The sequence below is a fragment of the Pseudophryne corroboree genome, chromosome 1 (assembly GCF_028390025.1).
Source record: "Pseudophryne corroboree isolate aPseCor3 chromosome 1, aPseCor3.hap2, whole genome shotgun sequence".
NCBI lineage: Eukaryota > Metazoa > Chordata > Amphibia > Anura > Myobatrachidae > Pseudophryne > Pseudophryne corroboree.
Genome location: NC_086444.1, coordinates 873394597 through 873422535, shown reverse-complemented (window position 1 = coordinate 873422535; position 27939 = coordinate 873394597). Strand labels below are relative to the sequence as shown.

At 43.4% G+C, this 27939-nt stretch overlaps 1 protein-coding gene across 2 annotated transcripts in view; it reads left to right on the top strand.

The window, feature by feature from the left end:
* B4GALT1 (beta-1,4-galactosyltransferase 1) overlaps positions 1–27939 on the top strand; it is a 219353-nt gene that overhangs the window by 111588 nt on the left and 79826 nt on the right. The window contains exons 3-6 of one of the 2 annotated variants that reach the window (XM_063920060.1): positions 11742–11929; positions 14919–15041; positions 18410–18514; positions 22229–23761. In XM_063920060.1, coding sequence (XP_063776130.1) covers positions 11742–11929; positions 14919–15041; positions 18410–18514; positions 22229–22364 — 552 coding nt within the window. In that variant the 3' untranslated portion in view covers positions 22365–23761. Of the gene's footprint in view, positions 1–11741; positions 11930–14918; positions 15042–18409; positions 18515–22228; positions 23762–27939 lie in introns of those variants that run through there. The other variant, XM_063920061.1, reaches the window with a different exon arrangement.

Here is a 27939-nt window from a genome sequence, read left to right as displayed (position 1 = left end):
AAGATCACTGACAATCTCCCTCGACCTGGGGCTCCATGCAAGATCTCACCTCGTGGGGTATCCATGATCTTGAGAACGGTGAGGAATCAGCCCAGAACTACACGGGGGGACCTGGTCAATGACCTCAAGAGAGCTGGGACCACAGTAACAAAGGTTACCATTAGTAACACACTACATCATCATGGATTGAAATCCTGCAGCGCCCGAAAGGTCCCCCTGCTTAAGCCAGCACATGTCCAGGCCCGTCTGAAGTTTGCCAGTGACCATCTGGATGATCCAGAGGAGGATTGGGAGAATGTAATGTGGTCAGATGAGAGCAAAATCAAACTTTTTGGTCTAAACTCCACTTGCCGTGTTTGGAGGGAGAAGAATGGCATCCCAAGAACACCATACCCACTGTGAAGCATGGGGGTGGAAACATAATGCTTTGGGGCTGCTTTTCTGCAAAGGGGACAGGACGACTGATCCGTACTAAGGAGAAGATGAATGGGGCCATGTATCGTGAGATTTTGGGCAAAAACCTCCTTCCCTCAGTAAGAGCATTGAAGATGGAACGTGGCTGGGTCTTCCAGCATGACAATGACCCCAAACACACTGATCGGGCAACTAAGGAGTGGCTCTGTAAGAAGCATTTCAAGGTCCTGGAGTGGCCTAGCCAGTCTCCAGACCTCAACCCAATAGAAAATCTGTGGAGGGAGTTGAAAGTCCGTGTTGGCCGGCGTCAGCCCCAAAATATGACAGATCTAGAGAAGATCTGCATGGAAGAGTGGGCCAAAATACCTGCTACAGTGTGTGCAAACCTGGTCAAGAACTACAGGAAACGTTTGACCTCTGTAATTGCCAACCGAAGTTATATTACAAAGTATTGAGTTAAACTTTTTGATTGTCCAAATATTTTCTGAAAGAATATACAAATAAATTGTTTAAAAATCATACAATGTAAATTCCTGTTTTTTCTCTAACGTCCTAAGTGGATGCTGGGGACTCCGTCAGGACCATGGGGAATAGCGGCTCCGCAGGAGACAGGGCACAAAAAGTAAAAGCTTTTGGACCTAGGTGGTGTGCACTGGCTCCTCCCCCTATGACCCTCCTCCAAGCCTCAGTTAGATCTTTGTGCCCGGCCGAGAAGGGTGCAATCTAGGTGGCTCTCCTGAGCTGCTTAGAAGTAAAAGTATACTTAGGTTTTTTTATTTTCAGTGAGTCCTGCTGGCAACAGGCTCACTGCAGCGTGGGACTAAGGGGAGAAGAAGCGAACTCACCTGCGTGCAGAGTGGATTGGGCTTCTTGGCTACTGGACATTAGCTCCAGAGGGACGATCACAGGCCCAGCCATGGATGGGTCCCGGAGCCGCGCCGCCGGCCCCCTTACAGATGCTGAAGCAAGAAGAGGTCCATAAATCGTCGGCAGAAGACTTTCCTGTCTTCATAAGGTAGCGCACAGCACTGCAGCTGTGCGCCATTGCTCTCAGCACACTTCACACTTCGGTCACTGAGGGTGCAGGGCGCTGGGGGGGGGGCGCCCTGGGAAGCAATGAATTTACCTTATTTGGCAAAAAATACATCACATATAGCTCCTGGGCTATATGGATGTATTTAACCCCTGCCAGTTTTCCAGAAAAAAGCGGGAGAAGAGCCCGCCGAGAAGGGGGCGGGGCCTATCTCCTCAGCACACAGCGCCATTTTTCCCACACAGCTCCGCTGGTAGGAAGGCTCCCAGAATCTCCCCTGCATCCTGCACTACAGAAACAGGGTAAAAAAGAGAGGGGGGCACTTATTTGGCAAAATAACAGATATAAGCAGCTATAAGGGATAGACACTTATTGTAAGGTTGTCCCTATACATATATAGCGCTCTGGTGTGTGCTGGCAAACTCTCCCTCTGTCTCCCCAAGGGGCTAAGTGGGGTCCTGTCCTCTATCAGAGCATTCCCTGTGTGTGTGCTGGGTGTCGGTACGTGTGTGTCGACATGTATGAGGAGGAAAATGATGTGGAGGCGGAGCAATTGCCTATAATGGTGATGTCACCCCCTAGGGAGTCGACACCTGAATGGATGGCCGTAATTAAGGAATTACGTGACAGTGTCGGCACGTTACAAAAAACTGTTGACGACATGAGACAGCCGGCAGCTCAGTTAGTGCCTGTCCAGGCGTCTCAAACACCGTCAGGGGCTATAAAACGCCTGTTACCTCAGTGGGTCGACACGGACACAGACACTGACTCCAGTGTCGACGGTGAAGAAACAAACGTATTTTCCAGTAGGGCCACACGTTACATGATCACGGCAATGAAGGAGGTTTTGCACATCTCTGATACTGCAAGTACCACGAAAAGGGGTATTATGTGGGGTGTGAAAAAACTACCCGTAGTTTTTCCTGAATCAGAGGAATTGAATGAAGTGTGTGATGAAGCGTGGGTTACCCCCGACAAAAAACTGCTAATTTCTAAAAAATTATTGGCACTATATCCCTTCCCACCAGAGGTTAGGGCTCGTTGGGAAACACCCCCTAGGGTAGATAAGGCGCTCACACGCTTATCAAAACAAGTGGCGTTACCGTCTCCAGAAACGGCCGCCCTTAAGGAGCCAGCAGATAGGAGGCTGGAAAATATCCTTAAAAGTATATACACACATACTGGTGTTATACTGCGACCAGCAATCGCCTCAGCCTGGATGTGCAGTGCTGGGGTGGCGTGGTCGGACTCCCTGACTGAGAATATTGATACCCTGGATAGGGACAGTATTTTATTGACTATTGAGCAATTAAAAGATGCATTTTTATATATGCGAGATGCACAGAGAGATATTTGCACTCTGGCATCAAGAGTAAGTGCGCTGTCCATTTCTGCCAGAAGAGGGTTATGGACGCGACAGTGGTCAGGTGATGCGGATTCAAAACGGCACATGGAGGTATTGCCGTATAAAGGGGAGGAGTTATTTGGGGTCGGTCTATCAGACCTGGTAACCACGGCAACGGCTGGGAAAACCACATTTTTACCTCAAGTCACCTCTCAACAGAAAAAGACACCGTCTTTTCAGCATCAGTCCTTTCGTTCCCATAAAGGCAAGCGGACAAAAGGACAGTCATATCTGCCCCGGGGTAGAGGAAGGGGAAAAAGACTGCAGCAGACAGCTTCTTCCCAAGAACAGAAGCCCTCTTCCGCTTCTGCCAAGTCCTCAGCATGACGCTGGGTCCTTACAAGCTGACTCAGGTACGGTGGGAGGTCGTCTCAGAAATTTCAGCGCGCAGTGGGCTCACTCGCAAGTGAACCCCTGGATCCTGCAAGTAGTATCTCAGGGGTACAAATTGGAATTCGAGACATCTCCCCCTCGCCGGTTCCTGAAGTCTGCTTTACCAATAGCTCCCTCCGACAGGGAGGCGGTATTGGGAGCCATTCACAAGCTGTACTCCCAACAGGTGATAATAAAAGTACCCCTCCTACAACAAGGGAAGGGATATTACTCCACACTGTTTGTGGTACCGAAACCAGACGGTTCGGTGAGACCGATTTTAAATCTAAAATCTTTGAACACTTATATCAAAAGGTTCAAATTCAAGATGGAATCACTCAGAGCAGTGATAGCGAACCTGGAAGAAGGGGACTATATGGTGTCTCTGGACATCAAGGATGCCTATCTCCATGTCCCGATTTGCCCTTCTCACCAAGGGTATCTCAGGTTCGTAATACAGAACTGTCATTATCAGTTTCAGACGCTGCCGCTTGGATTGTCCACGGCACCCCGGGTCTTTACCAAGGTAATGGCCGAAATGATGATTCTTCTTCGAAGAAAAGGCGTATTAATTATCCCTTACTTGGACGATCTCCTAATAAGGGCAAGGTCCAGAGAACAGTTAGAAGTCGGAGTAGCACTATCTCAAGAAGTACTACAACAGCACGGGTGGATTTTAAATATTCCAAAATCGCAGCTGATTCCGACGACACGTCTGCTGTTCCTAGGGATGATTCTGGACACAGTCCAGAAAAAGGTGTTTCTCCCGCAGGAGAAAGCCAGGGAGTTATCCGAGCTAGTCAGGAACCTCCTAAAACCAGGAAAGGTGTCAGTGCATCAATGCACAAGGGTCCTGGGAAAAATGGTGGCTTCTTACGAAGCGATTCCATTCGGCAGATTCCACGCAAGAATTTTTCAGTGGGATCTGCTGGACAAATGGTCCGGATCGCATCTTCAGATGCATCAGAAAATAACCCTGTCTCCAAGGACAAGGGTATCTCTTCTGTGGTGGCTGCAAAGTGCTCATCTCCTAGAGGGCCGCAGATTCGGCATTCAGGACTGGATCCTGGTGACCACGGATGCCAGCCTGAGAGGCTGGGGAGCAGTCACACAAGGAAGAAACTTCCAGGGAGTGTGGTCAAGCCTGGAGACTTCACTTCACATAAATATACTGGAACTAAGGGCAATTTACAATGCTCTAAGCCTAGCAAAGCCTCTGCTTCAGGGTCAGCCGGTGTTGATCCAGTCGGACAACATCACAGCAGTCGCCCACATAAACAGGCAGGGCGGCACAAGAAGCAGGAGGGCAATGACAGAAGCTGCAAGGATTCTGCAATGGGCGGAAAATCATGTGATAGCACTGTCAGCAGTGTTCATTCCAGGAGTGGACAACTGGGAAGCAGACTTCCTCAGCAGACACGACCTACACCCGGGAGAGTGGGGACTTCATCCGGAAGTCTTCCTCATGATTGTGAACCGTTGGGAAAAACCAAAGGTGGACATGGTGGCGTCACGCCTCAACAAAAAACTAGACAGGTATTGCGCCAGGTCAAGAGACCCGCAGGCAATAGCTGTGGACGCTCTGGTAACACCTTGGGTGTTCCAGTCGGTGTATGTGTTCCCTCCTCTGCCTCTCTTACCCAAGGTACTGAGAATTATAAGACGGAGAGGAGTAAGAACTATACTAGTGGCTCCGGATTGGCCAAGAAGGACTTGGTACCCGGAACTTCAAGAGATGCTCACAGAGGACCCGTGGCCTCTGCCGCTAAGAAGGGACCTGCTTCAGCAGGGACCCTGTCTGTTCCAAGACTTACCGCGGCTGCGTTTGACGGCATGGCGGTTGAACGCCGGATTCTGAAGGAAAAAGGCATTCCAGATGAAGTTATTCCTACCCTGATTAAAGCTAGGAAGGATGTAACCGCACAGCATTATCACCGTATTTGGCGAAAATATGTTGCGTGGTGCGAGACCAAGAAGGCCCCGACAGAGGAATTTCAACTAGGTCGTTTCCTACATTTCCTGCAAACAGGACTGTCCATGGGCCTAAAGTTAGGGTCCATTAAGGTTCAAATTTCGGCCTTGTCGATTTTCTTTCAGAGAGAATTGGCTTCATTTCCTGAAGTTCAGACTTTTGTAAAAGGGGTACTGCATATACAGCCTCCCTTTGTGCCCCCAGTGGCACCTTGGGATCTCAATGTAGTTTTGGGATTCCTAAAATCACATTGGTTTGAGCCACTTGCCACGGTGGAGTTAAAATATCTCACATGGAAAGTGGTAATGTTGTTGGCCCTGGCTTCTGCCAGGCGAGTATCTGAATTGGCGGCTTTATCCTATAAAAGCCCTTACCTGATATTTCATTCGGATAGGGCGGAATTGAGGACTCGTCCTCAATTTCTTCCTAAGGTGGTTTCAGCGTTTCACCTAAACCAACCTATTGTGGTGCCTGCGGCTACTAGGGACTTGGAGGACTCCAAGTTGCTGGACGTAGTCAGGGCCCTGAAAATATATGTTTCCAGGACGGCTGGAGTCAGGAAATCTGACTCGCTGTTTATCCTGTATGCACCCAACAAGCTGGGTGCTCCTGCTTCTAAGCAGACTATTGCGCGTTGGATTTGTAGTACAATTCAGCTTGCACATTCTGTGGCAGGCCTGCCACAGCCAAAATCTGTAAAAGCCCATTCCACAGGGAAAGTGGGCTCATCTTGGGCGGCTGCCCGAGGGGTCTCGGCTTTACAACTTTGCCGAGCAGCTACTTGGTCAGGGGCAAACACGTTTGCTAAATTCTACAAATTTGATACCCTGGCTGAGGAGGACCTGGAGTTCTCTCATTCGGTGCTGCAGAGTCATCCGCACTCTCCCGCCCGTTTGGGAGCTTTGGTATAATCCCCATGGTCCTGACGGAGTCCCCAGCATCCACTTAGGACGTTAGAGAAAATAAGATTTTACTCACCGATAAATCTATTTCTCGTAGTCCGTAGTGGATGCTGGGCGCCCATCCCAAGTGCGGATTGTCTGCAATACTTGTACATAGTTATTGTTAACAAAATCGGGTTTTTGTTGTAGTGAGCCATCTTTTCAGAGGCTCCTCTGTTATCATACTGTTAACTGGGTTCAGATCACAAGTTGTACGGTGTGATTGGTGTGGCTGGTATGAGTCTTACCCGGGATTCAAAATCCTTCCTTATTGTGTACGCTCGTCCGGGCACAGTATCCTAACTGAGGCTTGGAGGAGGGTCATAGGGGGAGGAGCCAGTGCACACCACCTAGGTCCAAAAGCTTTTACTTTTTGTGCCCTGTCTCCTGCGGAGCCGCTATTCCCCATGGTCCTGACGGAGTCCCCAGCATCCATTACGGACTACGAGAAATAGATTTATCGGTGAGTAAAATCTTATTTTTTGTTTTGTTTTTTCATATGCTGTCTCTCACAGTTGAAGTGTACCTATGATAGAAATGGCTGTCCAAACACTTTTTTCCCCACTATATATATATATATATATATATATATATGTGTGTGTGTGTATATATATATATACACACACACACACAAACGTAAATGCACTAATACACATTGTGCAGTCTGGCCCTAGTAACACTAACAAGGCATCTACTCCGGATCCCTTTTATAACTGCAATTGTGAACTGGTGGCTGAATAAACACTACATTCTGGTTGGTCTGTTAAGACACCCTGTGACCATTATGAAAAGTAGCACCAGGTTATTTTAATTGATTTTATCTTCATTTTTTTAAAGTGTGTTCAGTAGCGCTCCTTGTTTTGTATGTTCTTGAAAGTATGTTCTTGAAAGCCTTTTTTAAAATTGTAATATTAATGTTAAGCTTGTTATCCTTTTGTGGCTAATTACCTTATTAAAATTACTCTCAGTCTTCATCATCCTTCTCCAGATTTCATCAACCCACAACAGACCGCATACCTGTTCTGTCCCACACTGCACCAGTAGCCTAGCAGGGATGCAGTTAAAATGCCGGAATCATGACAGCCGGCATTTTACATACACCCGCCCCGTTTTTCCATGTTGGATCCACGCCCCCAACCGAGAGGGAGTAGAACCTGTGGCGAGCAAAGCTCACCACCGGGCCTGAAGCGCGGTGAGTGCAGCAAGCCTACAAGGGGACTTGCTGCCGGGAATCCGGCAGATGGGATGCTGCTGTCGCTATTCTGACAGCCAGCATCCTGTCTGCCGGTATATCATACCGATCCGCCTAGCAGTAGGGGTAACAGAAGTAATTGCACCAAAGCTTCACTGGGCTTAGCACAGTGGTTCCGGTATGAATGGTCGACCACTATTGGTTGACATTGACAAGGACACATGGCAGGTCGACACATGAAAAGGTCGACATGTATTTTTGAACTGTTTTTTTTTTTTTTTCTGTAACATGACCAGGAACCCCAATTAGTGTACCGCATCCCCTTGCATGGCTCACTTCGCTTGCCATACTGCGGGCAAGGTGCCTCACTCCACTGCCGCTGCACTCGGCACAGGTTACTATTCCCAATCATAGTCCACGTGGATGGTAAAGAATGAAAATTTAAAAAAAATCTCATTTAAAAAAAAAAAAAGCCATATCAACCTTTCCATATGTTGACCTGTCATATGTCGACCATGTCAATGTCGACCAACAGTGGTCGACCTAATGACTGTCGACCAAAACATGGTCGACCATCCAAACAGATACCTAGCACAGTACCTGTGGAATAGGGTAGAGTTATATCAAGTGCACTAGGGCCCCTTTGCAACGCCTACAGTATATGCTAATCGTACATTCAGGACCAGTGGATGACCAATGTAGGCTGCACTGGTGCATTTCACCTCTATGGGAGTTTTTGCCATGGGCAACAATTGCTTATGGGTAGCACTTATCAAGTACAGTACATTCCATAAAATGATAGGTACAAGCTGATTGGTTGCTATGGGCAACTTCTTCACTGATCCAATTAACCACTCTTCACTGCTTGATACATCAACCCCCTATTAGATTGATTGATTGATTGATTGATTGATTGATTGATTGATTGATAAGTCATTTCTTTACCAACACTTTCCCTGGAATAAAAATGTTTCCTGTAAATTGTAAAATTAGGAATTTTATGGGCTGAACAAATACTTGTGAGAATATAGTCTGTGAAATCACTTGGAACCAGTGAGATGATGGAGGCAGTCATTATCTATCTAGGGTGCTTAAATTATCAATTACACGTCCTGTATATCTGGTACTTTTTTCTGCTGTACTGACTTTCTTTCTAGCATTTCCTCATCTTTATTTTTTCCAATCTCTCTCTCTCTCTCCCTCTCTCTCTCTCTCCCCTGCTTCTCCTTTCCATAGATACACAAATGCTGAAGAGACACTGAAGAGATCAGCCTTAACCAGGTGGGTTCTCTCTCCAGTACACCTGCTACACAAGTGGCAACAGAATGGTAGAGCTGGAAAAAAACAAAAAACCTGCAAATTATAACACCTTTGAAATTTGTATGTTTGTGTAAAAGGAACAGTATTTTATTTGGAGATAGTTGTGAGTGTTCTACGTAAAGTGAATTGGGAAGAGGGAATTACAGAATTGAAATGCACAATACTATTTATATATTTTCTACTAATGTAGAACACATGATTTGTCTGTCTGCACCTGCCGCAGATCATTGCATAAGCCTGGGACCTCTATATGAATATTCCTTTCTGTCTTATCTTTAACGTCCATTATGATAAAACTATTTCTTTCCTTATTTCCATCTTAAATTGATCATTGTACACTTACCATTCATATACAGGTGCATCCTCATACATCCAGCCTGATTACGCCATGCAGCGCGAGATGCCTGGCATGAATGAGCTGCCAATTAGGACCCACAAGGAGATTGGGTGTGGATCGTTGGGTCGACAGTCATTAGGCCGACCACTATTGGTCGACAGTGACTAGGTCGACACCTGAAATAGGTCGACGTGATCATTAGGTCAACACGGAAAAAGGTCGACATAAGTTTTTAAAAAATTGTTTTCTTCGTAAAGTGGGCCTTAAAGTATGAAAAAGGTTTTTGTTTTTTTAAATGTGAAAAACTCATGTTGCTCTTGTGACCATGTCGACCTAATGCATGTCTACCAGTAGTGGTTGACCTAATGAGTGTCGACCTAAGTGATGTCGACCTAAAGACCGGATAGCAAGGAGACTGTGCTGATACATTTTGATATATGACACTTGTAGCTTGTGTGTGAGTCTGTATATGGAACAGAGCAGAACTTGTATTGGAAAAAAGATGTAGCTGCTACTTTGTAGCACTTCATATACAGATTCAAAGACTCAGTCCGCCACTATGTACAAGTGTTACATATCTAATGAATCAGCACAGTCTCTTGGTACATCCTAGTCGTATTGCGTTTTGGAAAAAGACGCCTGATGCTAGAAGATTCTCATGTGACCTGGCATGCCAAGATGGGCTGTTTGGTATGACTATAGCAAAACGCAATATATGAGCCAAAGGGTACATGTAGGCATTATACACAGGTGCAGCAGTATAAACCACTGGAAATTTTGTGAGTTTTGATCTAAGAGGTGCGGAAAAGATTGCAAGGTGAGGCACTGCCTCACGTGCCATAGACTTTTTACTACAGAGTTTTGGCTATATAAAAATTATTAGAATAATACAAAAAAGATATTTCAAACATATTCTTTGTATTTTACATATACTTTATACAGTAAAAACTCTGATGCAAACGTTAGTATGACAGGAAAGGCTCTGCCTCACCCCACCGCACGTCACTGACACACACACACAAACACACAGTGCATTTGCAGGCACATTTAAGCAGAAATAAGTTTTACTACAAATACTTGCCTATTGCAATGGAATACCTGTTAACATAGCCTGTAATGCTTGCATGTAAACTCAATAAAGGGACCTTTTAAGATGGTTGCTTATTGTAAGAAGAGGTCTCTAAAGAATTTGTTTCTTAGAAACATGTAATTACAAGGTGTGAGAGTCTGTCCCTTGGGATGTTTGTAGGCAATTCCTTATGCTGTTCTATATTTGTAGTATTTTCTTTGGCGTTGCCATTCGTTACAAGATACTAAAGCATCTGAAAGGAGATCTGGAAATGATGCCCAATTTGGTTTTCCCACAGACAGGTTGTAATGCCATGGAAGACACAGCAGTTACTTGTTAATGCTGAATATTTACAAATTCCTGTAGAGGCTAACTACTAAATGCTTTAAGTAGGCAAGTGGAAATGTTTGAGGACATGTGGTAGGGTTTTTTTTTCTTATGGAATTATGGGTGTAATTCCAAGTTGATCGCAGCAGGAAATTTTTTAGCAGTTGGGCAAAACCATGTGCACTGCAGGGTGGGGGGGGGGCAGATATAACATGTGCAGAGAGAGTTAGATTTGGGTGTGGTGTGTTCAATCTGCAATCTAAATTGCAATGTAAAAATAAAGCAGCCAGTATTTACCCTGCACAGAAACAAAATAACCCACCAAAATCTAACTCTCTCTGCACATGTTATATCTGCCTCCCCTGCAGTGCACATGGTTTTGCCCAACTGCTAAAAAATTTCCTGCTGCGATCAACTTGGAATTACCCCCTATGTTCTTGAATATTTTTTCAGACACAAAAGAACACACACATTCTTGCACATCTACTTTGGATCTGGCATATCACCTGTTCTACGTTGACCCACTGAATGGAGCAGAGCAGATCTGACAGTGGGACCCTTGTGAATGAGCTCTTTAATATTAAAGAGAATGATAGTTGTTGCATAGGGTCGGGTACAGGAGACTGTGCTTAGAATTGTGGCGGTCAGATGACCAGCTGAGGTATCCTGACACAAATAATCCCCACACCTGGTGGGTAAGTATACTAACCCTATCCCAACCTTCACCCTTCCTTCCCGCAGCCTAACCCCCCTCCCCCGCCCCCTCCCCCTCCATTTGGGATGTCTGCTGACAGTATTCCTGCATTGTAAATGTCAGCATGCCTGCTCTCTTCCATTGCATACAGCAAATTTATATTCGGGAAACCCATAATTGTGAAACTGAATACCAGAATTCCTGTCTAACCTAACGTTTCTTCCATCTATAACCTGTGTCTTCATTTGGGCTTATCGCCAATAAAACTACTGAAATCTTTGACATCTTATACTCATAACCTCACTGTGCATCTTCATCAGATGCCTACATTCTGTGAAAATAACCATTTTATAAATTAGGTTTCTATGAGTGAAAATTGGAACACACTGTATGTAGCCTTATATCCTCTTATATTTGGTTATGCAGCTAGTAACAGTTTGTAATATAAAGTACATGGAAGCGGTGTTGATTGTATAATTTCCCCTAGTCTGCTAGGGACATGCAGATAACAAGCAACGCTGCATGTTCCCCATCGCTATATATCAGCAATTTTTTTTTTCTTTTGTATTACGATTTTATGAAAAATAGTTACTTATGCAATTTATTGTTAGAAAAAAAAAAATCTCAACCGGCATGCTTTTTATACTTTCTTTCCACATCTCAAGGATGGAGATGCTACTTTTAACCGTGCCAAGCTGTTGAACATTGGATATGTGGAAGCTTTGAAGGAGTATGATTATGAATGCTTTGTCTTCAGTGATGTTGACCTGATTCCAATGGATGATAAAAATATCTACAAGTGTTACAGCCAACCCAGGCATCTGTCTGTATCGATGGATAAGTTTGGGTTCAGGTAAGAGTTCATTCGTAATTCCAGTTTCCGAATTTGAAGCTGTGGGGATAAAACTGTAGTCGTGAAATTCGTATATACATATGTATGTGCAAGGAAAATCAATGTTTGTGTCTGTGTGTATATGTAGGTATAGAGGGTTTTTTTTGTTTTGTTTTTAATCAGGCCAGTATTGAGGTTTCAAAAGGTAAGAGTAATTAATTCCTCGCTTTCTCTGACATAGGTGATATATTTATGGGATTTGTATTTATTGAATTCTGAAGTATCAGTTGGGGTCCAGAAAAAAAGGGGGGACAGAACATACAGGTATATGGGGTATACATGCATCTCAGGTACATTGAAATAAACATACGTTATACAATATATGATAAAACAATGTGGAGATCGCTACACATATAGTGTAACCCCTTAACTTGAAAGAAGGTGGATAGGTTACCATTAATAAAGATCCTTACTGAGGGGTGGGAATAGGATATACAGTGTAATGGAGTATAAAAATCACCCACTGAGTCCAAACTTGCGTACGAACTCTGATTACATAGCACCAGTGGAGCCTGTCAAAGGGCTTTTCCACATCTAGTAATAACAATAAAAGCAGAGTCTTTATGCAAGAGTACACCTCGGCTATATGACGACCCTCTCTACCAACCACAAAACCCACCATCTTGCTAATCTAGTGATAGAAGCAGAGGGCCCAATCTGTTTGCTACTAACTTTGCAGAAATATTTATCTCCTAATTCTGCAAAATGATTTTTTTTATAGTTTTTGTATGAGGGTATATAGTTTTTGTATAAGTGTGTGTAATATCCAGGCCAGTATTGTGGTTTTGTAAGGTCAGATACATGAATTCCTCCTTTTCAGTGCCTTAGGCAATGCATTTATGGATTTACAGTGTCTGTAGCCCCTGAGGTAGGTCATCTTTTCCTAACTGCAGACTATATAGAAAGCTCACGTTAAGGAGGAATATAAATCCCCTATTTACCATTTGTTCATCTGGGAGTGGCTCTATTTGGCTGATTTGGGCTGGATTATAAATAGACTGCAGTATGCAAAAGGCCTACACTTGCCTCATCTGCTCTACATTGGCGCATTACTTGTTACCACTTTTCTAGGCTTTCGGTACCCTTAAAGAACAGGAGGGACTGGCACAGTTGTTTTGGGTGCAGAGCTGTTTGTTTTGCTTATTATTTCTGTAGCTTTATGCATGCCATGCATTCCATCACATATGACTTCTGTAATGGTTGATTGACTCTAGAATGTATAAAGCTGTAAACTACATTTCACATAAGGTGTTGACTTGCCTGAGTGTCAACAGTAAATTGAGGTGATATTCCAGAATTTTATACTATGGGGCGGAAGCAAAGATAGAAGTAAAATTGGCGTACATTACTCAAGGGACATGTGATTCAAACACCAATGCATTTATGTACAGCATTATGAAATATACAGTGACGTTTTGGGCCAATAAGTGCACTTTCTTAAGCTTTGTATCACAATTTGGAGCGCCCTATTCCACATATTACGCTGCATCTAATATATCCTGGCACCCTTGGACGCTGGAGAGCCCATTTCCCATCTCTCTCTCTATAGTTAGATGTAGTACTGGCATTTCTTGAAGTTATATTAGCAGCCTGATCCAAACCAGGTTCTACCCAAAAAGAACCAGAAGTGAAAAGAAAAGGTATGTGAGGTAATAATCGCTAAAACTTTTAAACAGCGGAAGATATTTTGTATTGAAAGGATACTGAAAATGAACAACGTAGGTTGGATGGATACTCCCCTTGTAGTTTTCCCATACATAAAATGTAGCAGTCACAAATGTTAAACATACTACACTATTATTGTGATTTCTACGTTTTCCTTTGTTCATTTTCTGTATCCTTTAAATATCTTACTGTGCACTTGGCTAAATCACTGATCTTTCTTCAATTTCAAAATCTTGGATTGCCATTACATTTGTGTCGTGTAGTCTGAGGCTTACTGTAAATCAGAATAACTCATACCACATATCTTACTTTTGAGAGTTTAACACCCTGAAACACTACAGTTTATACTGTATTGAGAAAAGTAAAATTGGTTACATGTTACCTAAATTTAAAAAGTTAATCCTTGGATTGTCAATGTAAGATCCACAGTATGTTACACACTGACACATTCACAAAACATCAATTTATGTATGCATTGGGTGATGTGAATTTATTTATTTAGTAAGTTTCTTATATAGCACAGCATATTCTGTTGCGCTTTACAATTAGAACAACAGTAATAGAACAAAACTGGGTAAAAACAGCCAGACATACAGGGTAGGAAGGCCCTGCTCGCAAGCTTACAATCTATAGGGAAATAGGCATAGATACACAAGGATAGATGCTACCTATTGCATAATGGTCCCCCAGATTGCTAGATTCTTAATGGGTTGTATGATATGATCACCCCGCAATGTTGGCCAAGTGTCAGGAGGGTGTGAGAGTAAAGAAGGACAAGATATGTGAGGTTATGTGTACTGTACAGAGAGGATGTAATTAGATAGGGAAGCACTTAAGGTTATGTGGGTGGGTCTGGAATTTAATAGGCTTGTCTGAAGAGGTGCGTTTTCAGGGAACGTTTACAGGTTTGGAGACTAGAGGTGAGTCTTATGTGTATGATATCCTACCTCCAAACGTCCCGTTTTTATTGGGCTGTCCCACCCCAAGGTTGCGCTGTCACTGGTGGTCTGCATAGCAGGGCAGCGTGTGAATAGAATAGCTGCCCTGGGGCGTCCCAGCTTCTAGAAAAGTGCTGGGCACACCCCACATTTATGGAAATGGGGGTCTGTTGTGAAACCCTACCCCTCAATGTGAGGATCCGCCGCCCGTTTTGGTGGCATGCATCTTCGGCGTGCAAGAGATCTCACTTTTATGCTGGGCAATGTTGTGAGGCACTGTATGTTCTATATTGCATCTTACAATAGCATGTAAACATTGTTTCTATTTCACTTGTGTTTCTTTTCAGATTACCATACACTCAGTATTTTGGAGGGGTATCTGCTTTAAGCAAGCAGCAGTTTGAAAGAATAAATGGATTTCCCAATAATTATTGGGGATGGGGGGGAGAAGATGATGATATATACAATCGGTATGAATTATTTAATAAAAAATGTACATATGTATCTGAAATCTGCATGATCGTCATCTGTTTGTGAAAGCTGAAGGAAAATAACCGCAATCAGCCAGCATCTGTGTGCTGTTATTGTCTGACAGTCCTTACAGACCTTGATGACACTGATTTGATTGCTTTGGCCTGGCTGTATTCGAATTGGACTGTGATTTTAACATTCCGTTGCAGGTGAAACTGCAGAGACCCTGTGAGCTTATCAGTTTGTTTTATCCCTCTTGAATCCATATTGCATGTGGCTTTAGGGGCAGCTATGACATTTTAGTGTATGGAAGTGTTTCTGTACTATACAGTACTAGTTACTGGCCCGACAGAATGACGGAACGACATATCCGTAGTATCAGCGCCTGTTACTGTGCATGCCCAAACAGCGCAACAGTTGAATTGCTCCGTCGGACGCCATCTAATGGCCGCCGGTGCACAAAACACTTGAATTTCACCCATAGAGGTGAGGAGCAGCGTTATCCTTTTATTATATAGATTATCTTGGGCAAAATTAAGTGTTGCCATTTCGAGAATTTAGTAGCCTGTTCATTCCTTGGCTCCTTCTATGATGACCGATAAGATGTATTTTAAGCCCACTTGGCAAAAGAAACAAACAATAAAACAAAAATCCATTTTGTTATTTCAAGGCAGTATTTACAGTGTCCCAATTGCTGCTTTGGGTAAAATTGCTATGAAATATATTTGCACATCATCTCCTTTCCACCCCGCAAACAAGCCTTCATTATATTAATCTTTCACCATCTTTCACCGTTCTTAAGGGGGGTACTCACGGAGCGATATTCTAAGCAATCTGACTAGATTGCTTAGAATATCAGCATGATCGCTCCGTGTGTAGCCCCCTCAGCGATAGCGATGCGCGGCCCTGCACATCGCTATCGCTGCTGCTAGATTGGCCTGCATGCAGGCCAATCTAGCGGGTCGCTCACTTCACCCGCTGGGTGAAATGAGCTGCTCCCCCGTCTCCCCCCGCACGCTCAGCACAGATCGCGCTGTGCTGAGTGGCAGGAGAGATGTGTGCTGAGCGGTTCGCTCAGCACACATCTCTCCTTAATCGGCCCGTGGGTACTGGGCTTTAGTCTTCAGTCTGTGTTTATCTTGGGTTCACTACGGCTGGCCGGCAGTCGGGCTCCCGGCGACCAGCATACCGGCGCCGGGAGGCCGACCGCCGGCTTACCGACAGTGTGGCGAGCGCAAATGAGCCCCTTGCGGGCTCGCTGCGCTCGCCACGCTACGTGCGCCACACTATTTTATTCTCCCTCTATGGGGGTCGTGGACCCCCACGAGGGAAAATAAGTGTTGGTATGCCGGCTGTCGGGCTCCCGACGCCGGTATACTGAGCGCCGGGAGCCCGACCGCCGGCATACAGAAGACCACCCGTTTATCTTGTGTGCATGTTCTGCTTTTAAGAATGTATTGAAAGGTCATATTGAAAGTGTATTCCTTCTAAGGCTGTACTTTGAAATGTATATGTCTAAAAGAAAAGCTGTTTGCTCAGTTCTTAATATTAACCTAATGTCACCAGGAAGTGTTGAATGTGCGTGATAGAGAGACCTTTATCATTGTTAAAAATTCTTTTTGTGATCTCTTATCCAGCTCAAAGGATTAGATGTCATGCTGGTGAAGACATAAAAAGAAAACAAACACATTTACTGATAGGGGCTGTTACAGTATGGTGCAAGTTGGATCCTGTGAACCCTTTTCACAGCAAAATGACCACGTAAATGTCATTTGGAATTAAATTCCAAACTCCAAACATTCCCAGATAAAATGTTAAGTAGTTTTTGTTTTTCTATACGCACGCCCCTGACACGTGAAAAAGTAGTGAAAGCATCTATGCTAAAAAAAAAATTTGGTACACAGTGCACACCTCTGGTTCACCCATCTCAATGAATAATTATGAACTTAAGGGGGTGTGTAAGAGTGTGAGTGTGTGTGTGTGTGTGTGTGTGTGTGGGGGGGGGGGGGGGTTGACTAGTAAAACTTAGCCAATAAAGACCTATCCATTTCCTGGTGAATTTCTCTAAAAAGCCCATTAACGGGTTATATGACGTGGTACAGGTATGTGGAGGTGTTGTGGGAGAGGGGTTTTTGAACTTGCAGGTGGGCGCCAATAGTGTTTTTTCCACCTTTAAAAACACGAAAAAATGACATGCAGCCCATTTTTTTTTTATACTCTAAAATACTGAATAAGATTACCTGCTAACTATCATTTATCCAAAATTAATAAAAACAAAATAAGCCATTTGACATTAAAAACCTCCAGAACTTTTCTTATGGCCACTGACAGCCTTCCATTTGGTCCTGCTATCTCAATTGCCACTCCTCTGGGGTCCAGGGTGAATTCTCAACTTTTTCATGCACTTCTCCAAGGTTGCATTTTGTACATAAGTTGTGCAACATCACTGCGATTCCTGCGAATTGGCATTTTTAATTGCATGTTGCATTATTCGAGTGCGCATTCCCAGAATATTTACAAGTTTTATGAAGCAAGTTTGCTTTTTCTAACTCCACCCTGATTGAATTGACATAAGATACTATAGTAGCCAAATAAATGTTATGTTTTTCATAAGAATGCAGTTGTTACAGTCAGTGGAGCAATCACTGGGAACCGGTCGCGGGCACCATGTTCCCGGAGACATGCGCAGTGGACTCTGGCAACAGCACAAGTTAGAGAGGGGTCATGGAGACTTCACATGGGAGGTAATTCCAAGTTGATCGCAGCAGGATTTTTGTTAGCAGTTGGGCAAAACCATGTGCACTGCAAGGGAGGCAGATATAACGTGCAGAAAGAGTTAGATTTGGGTGAGTTATTTTGTTTCTGTGCAGGGTAAATACTGGCTGCTTTATTTTTACACTGCAAATTAGATTGCAGATTGAACACACCCCACCCAAATCTAACTCTCTCTGCAAATGTTATATCTGCCCCCCCCCTGCAGTACACATGGTTTTGCCCAACTGCTAAAAACTTTCCTGCTGCGATCAACTTGGAATTACCCCCATAGACTCCCTCCTCATTCACCACCCCTGACAGCACAGTGCCGGTTATTTGACACCACAGCATGCTTTCTAAGAGATCAGTGGACACTGGTATAGACCAGGCATGCCCACTAACACTCAGACACAGGTCCATTCGTGAATATGACATATTGGATAGAATGGTTTTATTTTTATGTATTGTGCATGTGTGTTAATGATGCAAAAGGGAGCATGGGTAACTAGTTTTAAATAGTAAATATCTGTAGATAATCTACACTGGAGATAGGAATTCAGCCATCGATTGGACATAACAAATGTTTTTCTCTTGTCTTGTCTCATTTATAAAGGATAATCGCTAGCGGGATGTCAGTATCTCGGCCGGATAGTGTTACTGGAAAATGCCGTATGATTCGTCATGACAGAGATGCAAAAAATGATCCAAACCCTAAAAGGTAGTTTATGGTTCTCAAACTTTCTCGAATCACGGTGCCAATTTTCTCGCACCACTCCTAGGATATAAGTTTTTTTTTATTGATAAATGTGGAAAAAATATTAAATTAAGTAAATTGTCTACCTGTCATCCTTAGGGTTAGTTATGTGGTGCTAGTTTTGCCTATCACTTTGACAATAAATAATTTGATTTGGTCCCGGACTACCAACCCAAGGTCCCTGCAAGAGCCTTGTGGCAGCTCAGGGTGCCTAGGCACACAGTTTGGGAACCACTAGCGTATTACTAAAATGGAACATAATAATTTGATTTTTGAAGGGTTCATCAATGTTTTTGTGAAATTTGGCAAGTTTCCATATTATTGTACAGAGCATTGAGCAAAATGCTGTTTTTATCGTGAATCTTAGGTCATACATCTTCACTTTAATACCCTTTACTGCTTCAGTCTTGTTGCACTGCCCAACATCTTAGCTGCAAATGTAGTGATAATGTTGGAATACATGGTTCTCCCCTTTTATTTTTCCTTACCTGCATTACAAGCACCACCTCAATACAAACGAGGTGGGTTTGCCATGGAAGAGCTTAATGTTTTTAAACAAGTATTCTCTAGTAAAAGTGTGTGACCTTGATTGTTTATGGCATCCAAATGCTAAGAAAGGGTGTGGTTTGGGTGTGGACCACTCGCTTGATTTAGAACTTGTCTTGAAAGATTTTTTATTTTTGTACATACATAGCAGGGATGCACTTGCTGGATGAGCTTTACAGTTCCAGGATTATAATGATAGATGCAAATTGTATTTTGAATTCATTAGAAATTTGTTTTCATTAACGGACTAAAATTTGAAAAGGGGAATAGACGTTAAGGGGGGTAATCAATTAGTGCTGGTCCAAAAAACGGCACTTTTCGCCTGGTTTTAGGTCGAATTTACATTCAACCTATTCAATGCCCGTGGCGTTTTTTTTTTTTTGACTGGTCGAAAAATCCGCATGGGCTAAAAATCACATGGATCTGCGAATTTGGCGCTGATCAACGTGTTTTGTCGTATTTGCGTGCGTTTGACAGTTTTTGGGTCCGTTTTCGCCCATGCCGATTCAACAAAGAACAGAAAAGGCATGGGCGAAAATGGATTAAAAAACGGGTGAAAACGCCCGCTGTTGAATACACTGACGTCGAATTAGTGCTGATTTTCCGACAGTCGGAAAATTTGTCACTAATTGAATATACCCCTAAGGCACAATGTGCCCAAGATATGTTGCTCTTTGGCTGTGTACATTACACACATGCTTACTTGTGTTGGGATGTATGGAGATGTTAAAAACCTCTATGTATTGTATTTTATGTACATGGTACCAATATTTTTGACCATGCTGTAAATGAAATTAGAAACTATAAAACTTAATCCCAACATCCTTAATTTGCTTATATATACCAGTATTCATTAATGTTCACTTTCACGCTTTTCAAGAAAGAAAAGTGTTTGAGCCGTTTGGGTACATTTTCTTTGCCGTGTCACAAGTTGTATGTAAACGAAGAATGTTTTCTGTAAAATAAGGTATCATTTCTGTGAGCGCTGCAGGAATAAGTTACTGGTATTGGATCTTACACAGAGGTGCACGCAATGCACCGTGCTGCTGCGTTCGCTGTGCAAGTGCAACAATCTGCTAATGTGCAGAGACACTCACTGCCGGCATCTCACATTTACCCCTTGCATACAAAAGACGCAACATCAGAAACCTCATTCACACATCAGACTTCTGAGCAAGTCAAAGCCGTCTCAACCTCACCTGGCCCTCTCTTGCTGCAGACAGATTCACAGAGCAACACTTACACACCCAGAAAACAGCCCCAACACGCCTGCGCTTTCCTATCCACACCCCTTGTTAACTCCCCCCCCCAAACGCTGGCTACCTGACACTCTCTTTGCAAATGAATCCTCTATGCGGCCACTGCCCCAAGACCATGCCGCCACGGGCGCAGTGGGAAAACACTGCATAGGAAATGGACATTGCATGCAGCTTTGAATCCGGCTCATTGAGGTTAGTGTAGAGAAACAAAAAAAAAAAAAAAGGAATAAATAAACCACCTATGGCGCTGGGGAAAGGGGAATTTTTTTTTACTAAATAGATAAATTACTTCCCTTTACTGATTAACTCTAAACAGATAAAGATTTTGCTGTATAGCATACACCCACTCACGTAGATAGGGAGTGGGGTATGCACATAAAGGTTTCTTTAGCTGTCTTAACTAGAAAGCACTTAATGTTCCATCGACCAGGTATAAAAAATGATCCAAAGACTGGGTGTCGTACCCCAACTCACACCGTGTCAGTGATGTTGACTTTCATCAAGGTATCTTTTATCAGTTCCGGAAGTGTCCTACGAAGATCTTAATATACTTCTCAGATATCCTGGTCAACTCGTACAACAAACGGAAATAAAGAAAGACAGCAGATGTGTAGTAATGCTTTCAGAGGTCAAACCAAAAAGTACTAATTATTTTAAACTAGTACATGCGCACCTCACATACACAAAATGAGAGTATCATAAATATATCAAGGTTTCTTTACAGGGTGATCTTGCCCCAGCAGGACTTTAGTATCCCATTAACTTCCAAGAGTGGTAGCGTACCCCGACTACCATAATCATCAGATGAATAACTTCTATCACAATATCTTTCCAAATAATTAGAAGATTTGTGGGCATACCCCAACTCACAGATATGGGGGTCAGATGAATCCTTTATGTGCATACCCCACTCCCTATCTACGTGAGTGGGGGTACGCTATACAGCAAAATCTCTATCTGTTTAGAGTTAATCAGTAAAGGGAAGTAATTTATCTATTTAGTAAAAAAAAAAATTCCCCTTTCCCCAGTGCTAGAGGTGGTTTATTTATTCCTTTTTTTGTTTTGTTTCTCTATTCGTATTTTGGTGAATCCAATTGAATAAATTACCCCACAGGCTGCTTTCCCTTGCGCCAAGCTGTGTTTTCTTACATACCACAAAATCTTCATTGATGTTAGTGTGCCCAATAGGCAGTCAGATTAGTGAGGAAAGACTCCGTGTTAACAGGAACTAAAGACCAATATAAATTTGAAAAAGAAAGATGTTTGGATTTTTCTTTTTTTGTTCTAATACACACAACATACCTGCTCTGAATTTGGACTTGGCAGTCGCTGCTGTTTTTATCCTTTTTTTTCTTTCTTTTTTTTTTCTTTTTTTTTTTTCAATAAATTATCCTTTAAGCAAGATGGGCTGTATCTGTTTTGCAGCAGTAACCCCATTTCCCTTCATATGAGGGTTGCGTAGAAAGAAGTAAGTGTCCCCTTCATCTCGCCAACACAATATAACCTAATGTAAGACTTTGGCTTTGCACTATAATGATGCAAAATACATAACCCATTAATGGCTGAGACTGTTCTAGATAACCAGCGTCAGTTGCAGGAGGACCTTTGTTTGCATTCATCATCCAGGCAGCCTATGCCTTTGTCTTGATTAGTGCTGCTGCAGTAGTTGTTTGTATACATGAGAGCAATTCCCCACAGATTTCAGTCACACCAATCCTCAAATATTGAATTCTCATGTAGTGGATAGAAGGCATTCTAATCGCATGAGGACTTAACTGACATGTACAATAGAAATGTGTAATAGTATGTATTCTTTTATATAGAATTTTAAAATTTTCACAAACAATAATTTTGCTGTTTTTATATTTTGCAGATTTGATCTGATTGCACATACAAGACAAACCATGAAATCAGATGGAATAAACACTCTTACATACACAGTAAAAAAGACTGAAAAGTTTCCTTTGTACACAAAAATAACAGTGGATATTGGTCCTATGCCAAGCTAACACATTGTGACTGATTCTCTGACTGTTCCTATCATACTGGTATGATAGTAACATCAAAAATCCTCGAGAGCAACTTTTTAAAAAAAAATCCAGATCAGATTTTAAAAAGACTTTTTACAAATATACAGCCTCATCTTAGGCACACACAGGCTATTTAATCTGGTTGTGCTGTACAAATCTATTTGCTGTCTGGGAGGGGAGGGGGGAGATCAAAGTTCACTTCAGGCTCAGTGTATATTTTGAAGTAGGGGCCTAATTCAGACCTGATAGCAGCAAATTTGTTAGCAGATGGGCAAAACCATGCGCACTGCAGGGGGGGCATATATAACGTGTAGAGAGATATAGATTTGGGTGGGTTATTTTGTTTCTGTGCAGGGTAAATACTGGCTGCTTTATTTTTACACTGCAATTTAGATTTCAGTTTTCACACACCTCACCCAAATCTAACTCTCTCTGCACGTGTTATATCTGCCCCCCTGCAGTGCACATGGTTTTGCCCATCTGCTAACAAATTTGTTGCTATGATCAGGTCTGAATTAGGCCCTAGTTCTTCAATTGAATATATTACTGTACAATGCTGCTATGTATTTTGGATGTTTACAAACTTGGTTGCCTTAAAACTTCTAGTTAAATATGTGACCGTTCCAACAGGACACAGTCTGTGAGCCAAAGTATATTCATGCACCTTTTTTTAAATCTACATTGAATGCTTCTATTTTTTTATAGGTTTCAGTTAAAAATGTAAGATCTGTATTGTATTTTATGTTACTGTACATAAATTATTTAGAGTTGGTCAAACAAATAATTCCTAAAATGTTACAAACCTATTTTTTGGAATATGGTGGATGGTGTCATATACTGTCGAACAATTGATTTCTAATGCAACAAAAATAAAAACAGCTGACACATAGCATTGAGGTAAAAACAAGATAGTAATGCACATTTTACAACCACTGTTGTGTCACAACAATAAAATATAATCCATTCATATGCTGTGTAACGTGGGAGGAGGAGGGGTTGGATGGAAAAAAAAAATCCATGTCCCACAGAGTCTTATAGACGTCATTATTAGTTTTTGCTGAAGAAGTGTCAGTGCAGGGGACACATTTGCATAAGTATATAATTGGTCTATTTTAAGGATTTATTTTGTTACTTTCAAGTGGTTTCTTTTTAAACTTTAGATGTCGTCTTTTTAATTACCGTATATTAGTTGAAAATTGTTTTTAATGTCACTCTCAGTATATTCAGTAAAGTGATGTGCAATCTAGTTCACATTGGTGATTAGTTCATTATGATCTAGTTCACTGAAAAGATTAGTTCAGAAGATTAGTTCATGTAGTTCATTTAGTTCATCATTTCACTCACTGGGTGGAATTCAGTTGTTTGAAAAGTGTGTTGGGTGTCTGTATTTCTCATACGTCATAGAGGATGCTGGGGTCCACTTCAGTACCATGGGGGTATAGACTGTTCCGCAGGAGCCATGGGCACTTTAAGACTTTTCAAGGGTGTAAACTGGCTCCTCCCTCTATGACCCTCCTCCAGACCTCAGTTTTAGAAATGTGCCCAGGCAGATTGGATGCACTCCAGGGGAGCTCTAAAGACTTATGTTAGGTTTTTTATTTTCAGGGAGAACTGCTGGCAACAGTCTCCCTGCTTCGTGGGACTGAGGGGGCAGAAGTAGGAACCAACTTCCTAAAGAGTTTCATGGCTCAGCTTCTGGCTGACAGGACACCATTAGCTCCTGAAGGGAACTGAACGCTAGCCGTGCCTAGATGCTCACTCCCACAGCACGCCGTCACCCCCCTCACAGAGCCAGAAGTCAGAAGACAGGTGAGTGTTAGAAGACAGATCTTCAATCAAGAAAGTGACGGCTAAAGGTACCGCGCGGCTGGCTGGAGCGCAGCGCGTCATGTTGCCCGCACGTACACAGGCACTGCAGGGTGCAGGGGGGGGCGCCCTGGGCAGCATGAAACCTATGGAAACTAGCATAAATAAGGGGCATAAGTTGCTGAGGCACAGTCCTACCCCCGCCAGTATAATAAATTACCTCATAAAAGCTGAGTAGAAACACGCCATTGAAGAGTGGAGCTTCCTCCTCAGTCAGCCAGCACGCTGCTCAGCGCCATTTTCTCTCTTCCAGACTGCAGATAACATTGCTGGTCCTCCTCCACTGCTGAACAAGTATCAGGGTGCAAAACAGGGGGGGTCACAGTGAATTTGGTGCTATATAATTGTGTGATTAATATTATAAAAGCGCTGCATGTCAGTGGGCATTTTGTGTTCACAGACATTGTGTTACTGGTGCTGGGTTGTGAACTGGCAAATCCTATCTGTGTCCCTCCGACAGATTTTACTGTGGGTCTGTACCCTATAAGTCTTGGAGTGTCTGTGGTGTGGTTGTGCACGTGTGTGACATGTCTGTGGCAGGGAACTCTTCCTCTGTGGGAGACATGTTAGGGACACAGAGGTGTAATATGACGCCAAGAGCCTGACTGGGTGAAAGGTTACATGATATTGTGAATCATATCAGTAAGAGGTTGGATTGAATCTCATACAGAAAACTGGAAATAATCTGTTGAAAATGTGATTTTTAATAGTTCTGCCTTTCATCCACAGGAACCCCTCTGGGTCACATACAAATTTGCACAAGTAGTACAAACTGATACCGACACGGACTCTGATTCCTGTGTCGACACTAGTGATTCCAGGGGAATAGGTGCTAAGTTAGCAAAAAAGCATTCAAAACATGTTTTAGCTATAAAGGTGGTGTTAGAAGTTACGAAGCCCCCTCTTTTACCACAAGGAGGGGGTTTACTTTAGTAAAGAAGTAACGTCGTTTTCCCTCCACCTCAAGAGTTGAACAGTCTCTTGGAGGGAGTCTGATTTAACCTGAAAATAAATTTCTGATTCCCAAAAGGAATTCAGGCAGCTTACCTTTTTCCAAAAGGTGGGAGTTACCCCGCATTTTAGACAGGGCCCTGTCATAAAAGAGAAAAGGTGTTTCTCCCTGCGCCTGGAATGGCTTCACTTAAGGAGCCGACAGGCGCAAGTGAGTGAGGTGATCTATTAATGTGGCCAATGGGACACTACTCAGGCCTACCATTGTCTGTACGTGGGTGAGTAATGCTATTGAGAAGTGGTCAGAAAACTTGTCATTAGACATTGACACAATAGATGGAGACGAGATACTCCTAACGTTAGGTCAAAGACGCTGCTGCGTACATACTAGAAACCATGAAATATATTGGTCTCTTGTGATCAAGAACCGCTACCATGGCAGTATCGGCTCGGAGGACGTTGTGGATTCGCCAGTGGAATACTGATGCAGATTCCAAAAGAAATATGGAGGCTCTCCCGTATAAAGGTGAGGCCTTGTTTGGTGAGGGGCTGGATGCGTTAGTCCCGGCGGCTACCGCAGGTAAGTCGACATTCTTGCCTTATGCTCCTACACCGGCGAAAAAGACACATCACTCTCGCATGCAGTCTTTTCGGCCCAACAAATACAAAAAGGCCAAAGGCTCCCCCTTTTTTGCAGGTAGGGGAAGGGGAAAAGGAAAGAAATCCGCAGCGTCTCCCGAATCGCAGGAGCAGAAGTCCACCCCTGCTTCTGCCAAATCTACAGCATGACGCTGGGGCTCCCTTGCGGGAGTCCGCTCGGGTGGGAGCACGTCTAAAACTTTTCAGTCATATCTGGACTCAATCTGGCCTGGACCCATGGTTCTTACAAATAGTGTCCCATGGGTACAAACTAGAGTTTCAAGACGTCCCCCCATGCCGATTTTTCAAATCGACCTTGCCAGCTTCTCTTCCAGAAAGAGAGGCAGTAACAATGGCAATTCAAAAGTTATGTCAGGATCAGGTCATTGTCCTGGTACCCTTGTCACAGCAAGGAGAAGGTTTTTATTCAAGCCTCTTCGTAGTTCCGAAGCTTGACGGCTCGGTCAGACTGATTTTAAAACTGAAAAATCTGAATCTCTACCTGAAATGGTTCAAGTTCAAGATGGAATCCCTGAAGGCAGTAATTTCCAGTCTGGAGGAGGGGGACTTCATGGTGTCAGTAGACATAAAGGATGCTTACTTGCATGTTCCCATTTATTCTCCTCACCAAGCTTATCTGAGATTCGCAGTACAGGATTGCCATTACCAGTTCCAGATGTTGCCGTTCGGACTCTCCACAGCACCGAGGGTATTCACCAAGGTGATGGCGGAGATGATGGTCCTCCTTCGTCAAAAAGTAGTCAGTATAATTCCTTATCTGGACGATCTCCTGATAAAAGCGAGATCCAGGGAACAGTTGGTGCAGAACATCGCACTCTCCCTGTCAATACTCCAACAACACGGTTGGATCATGAATTTTCCAAAGTCACAGTTGGTACCGACGACAAGATTGTCCTTTTTAGGGATGATTCTGGACACAGAAGTACGGAGAGTATTTCTTCCAGCGGAAAAGGCTCTGGAAATCCAGAAAATGGTCAAACAAATATTGAAACCAACAAGCGTGTCGATCCATCAATGCATCCGGTTGTTGGGGAAAATGGTAGCGGCCTACGAGGCCATACAGTTTGGCCGATTTCATGCCAGAGTATTCCAGTGGGACCTGTTGGACAAGTGGTCCGGATCCCACCTACACATGCACCGGAATAATCCTGTCCCCCAAAGCCAGGATTTTGCTCCTGTGGTGGCTACACAGTTCTCACCTACTAGAGGGATGCAGGTTTGGGATTCACGACTGGGTCCTAATAACCACGGATGCAAGTCTCCGAGGCTGGGGAGCTGTCACACAGGGGGAATGTTTCCAAGGAAAATGGTCATGTCAGGAATCCTGCCTTTACATAAACGTTCTGGAATTGAGAGCCATTTACAACGGCCTTCTACAAGCGGTACATCTTCTTCAAGATCATCCCGTGCAGATCCAGTCGGACAATGTAACGGCAGTCGCGTACATAAACAGGCAAGGCGGAACGAAAAGCAGAGCGGCAATGGCAGAGATAAGGATTCTCCTCTGGGTAGAAAGACATGTAAGAGCTCTGTCAGCAATTTTAATTCCTGGAGTGTACAACTGGGAAGCAGACTTCCTAAGCAGACACGATCTCCATCCAGGAGAGTGGGGCCTCCACCAAGAAGTCTTCGTAGAAGTGGGGGGTTCCTCAAGTAGACATGATGGCATCTCGTCTAAACAAGAAGGTTCAGAGATATTGTTCCAGGTCGAGAGACCCTCAAGCAATAGCAGTGGATGCACTGGTGACCCAGTGGGTGTTTCGGTCGGTATATGTTTTCCCTCCACTTCCACTGATTCCAAAAGTTCTCAAAATAATAAGAAGAACAAGAGATCGAGCAATCTTCATTGCCCCAGACTGGCCAAGGAGGGCTTGGTATCCAGATCTTCAGGAGTTGCTCATAGAAGATCCTCGGCCTCTTCCTCCTCGAGAGGACCTACTGTTGGGAGCCGGATCCTAGCCCGAAAGGGTATTCCCAAGGAAGTCATCCCCACTCTTATTCAGACCAGGAAAGGAGTAACGTCTAAACATTACCACCGTATTTGGAGAAAATGTGTCTTCGTGTGAATCCAAGAAGG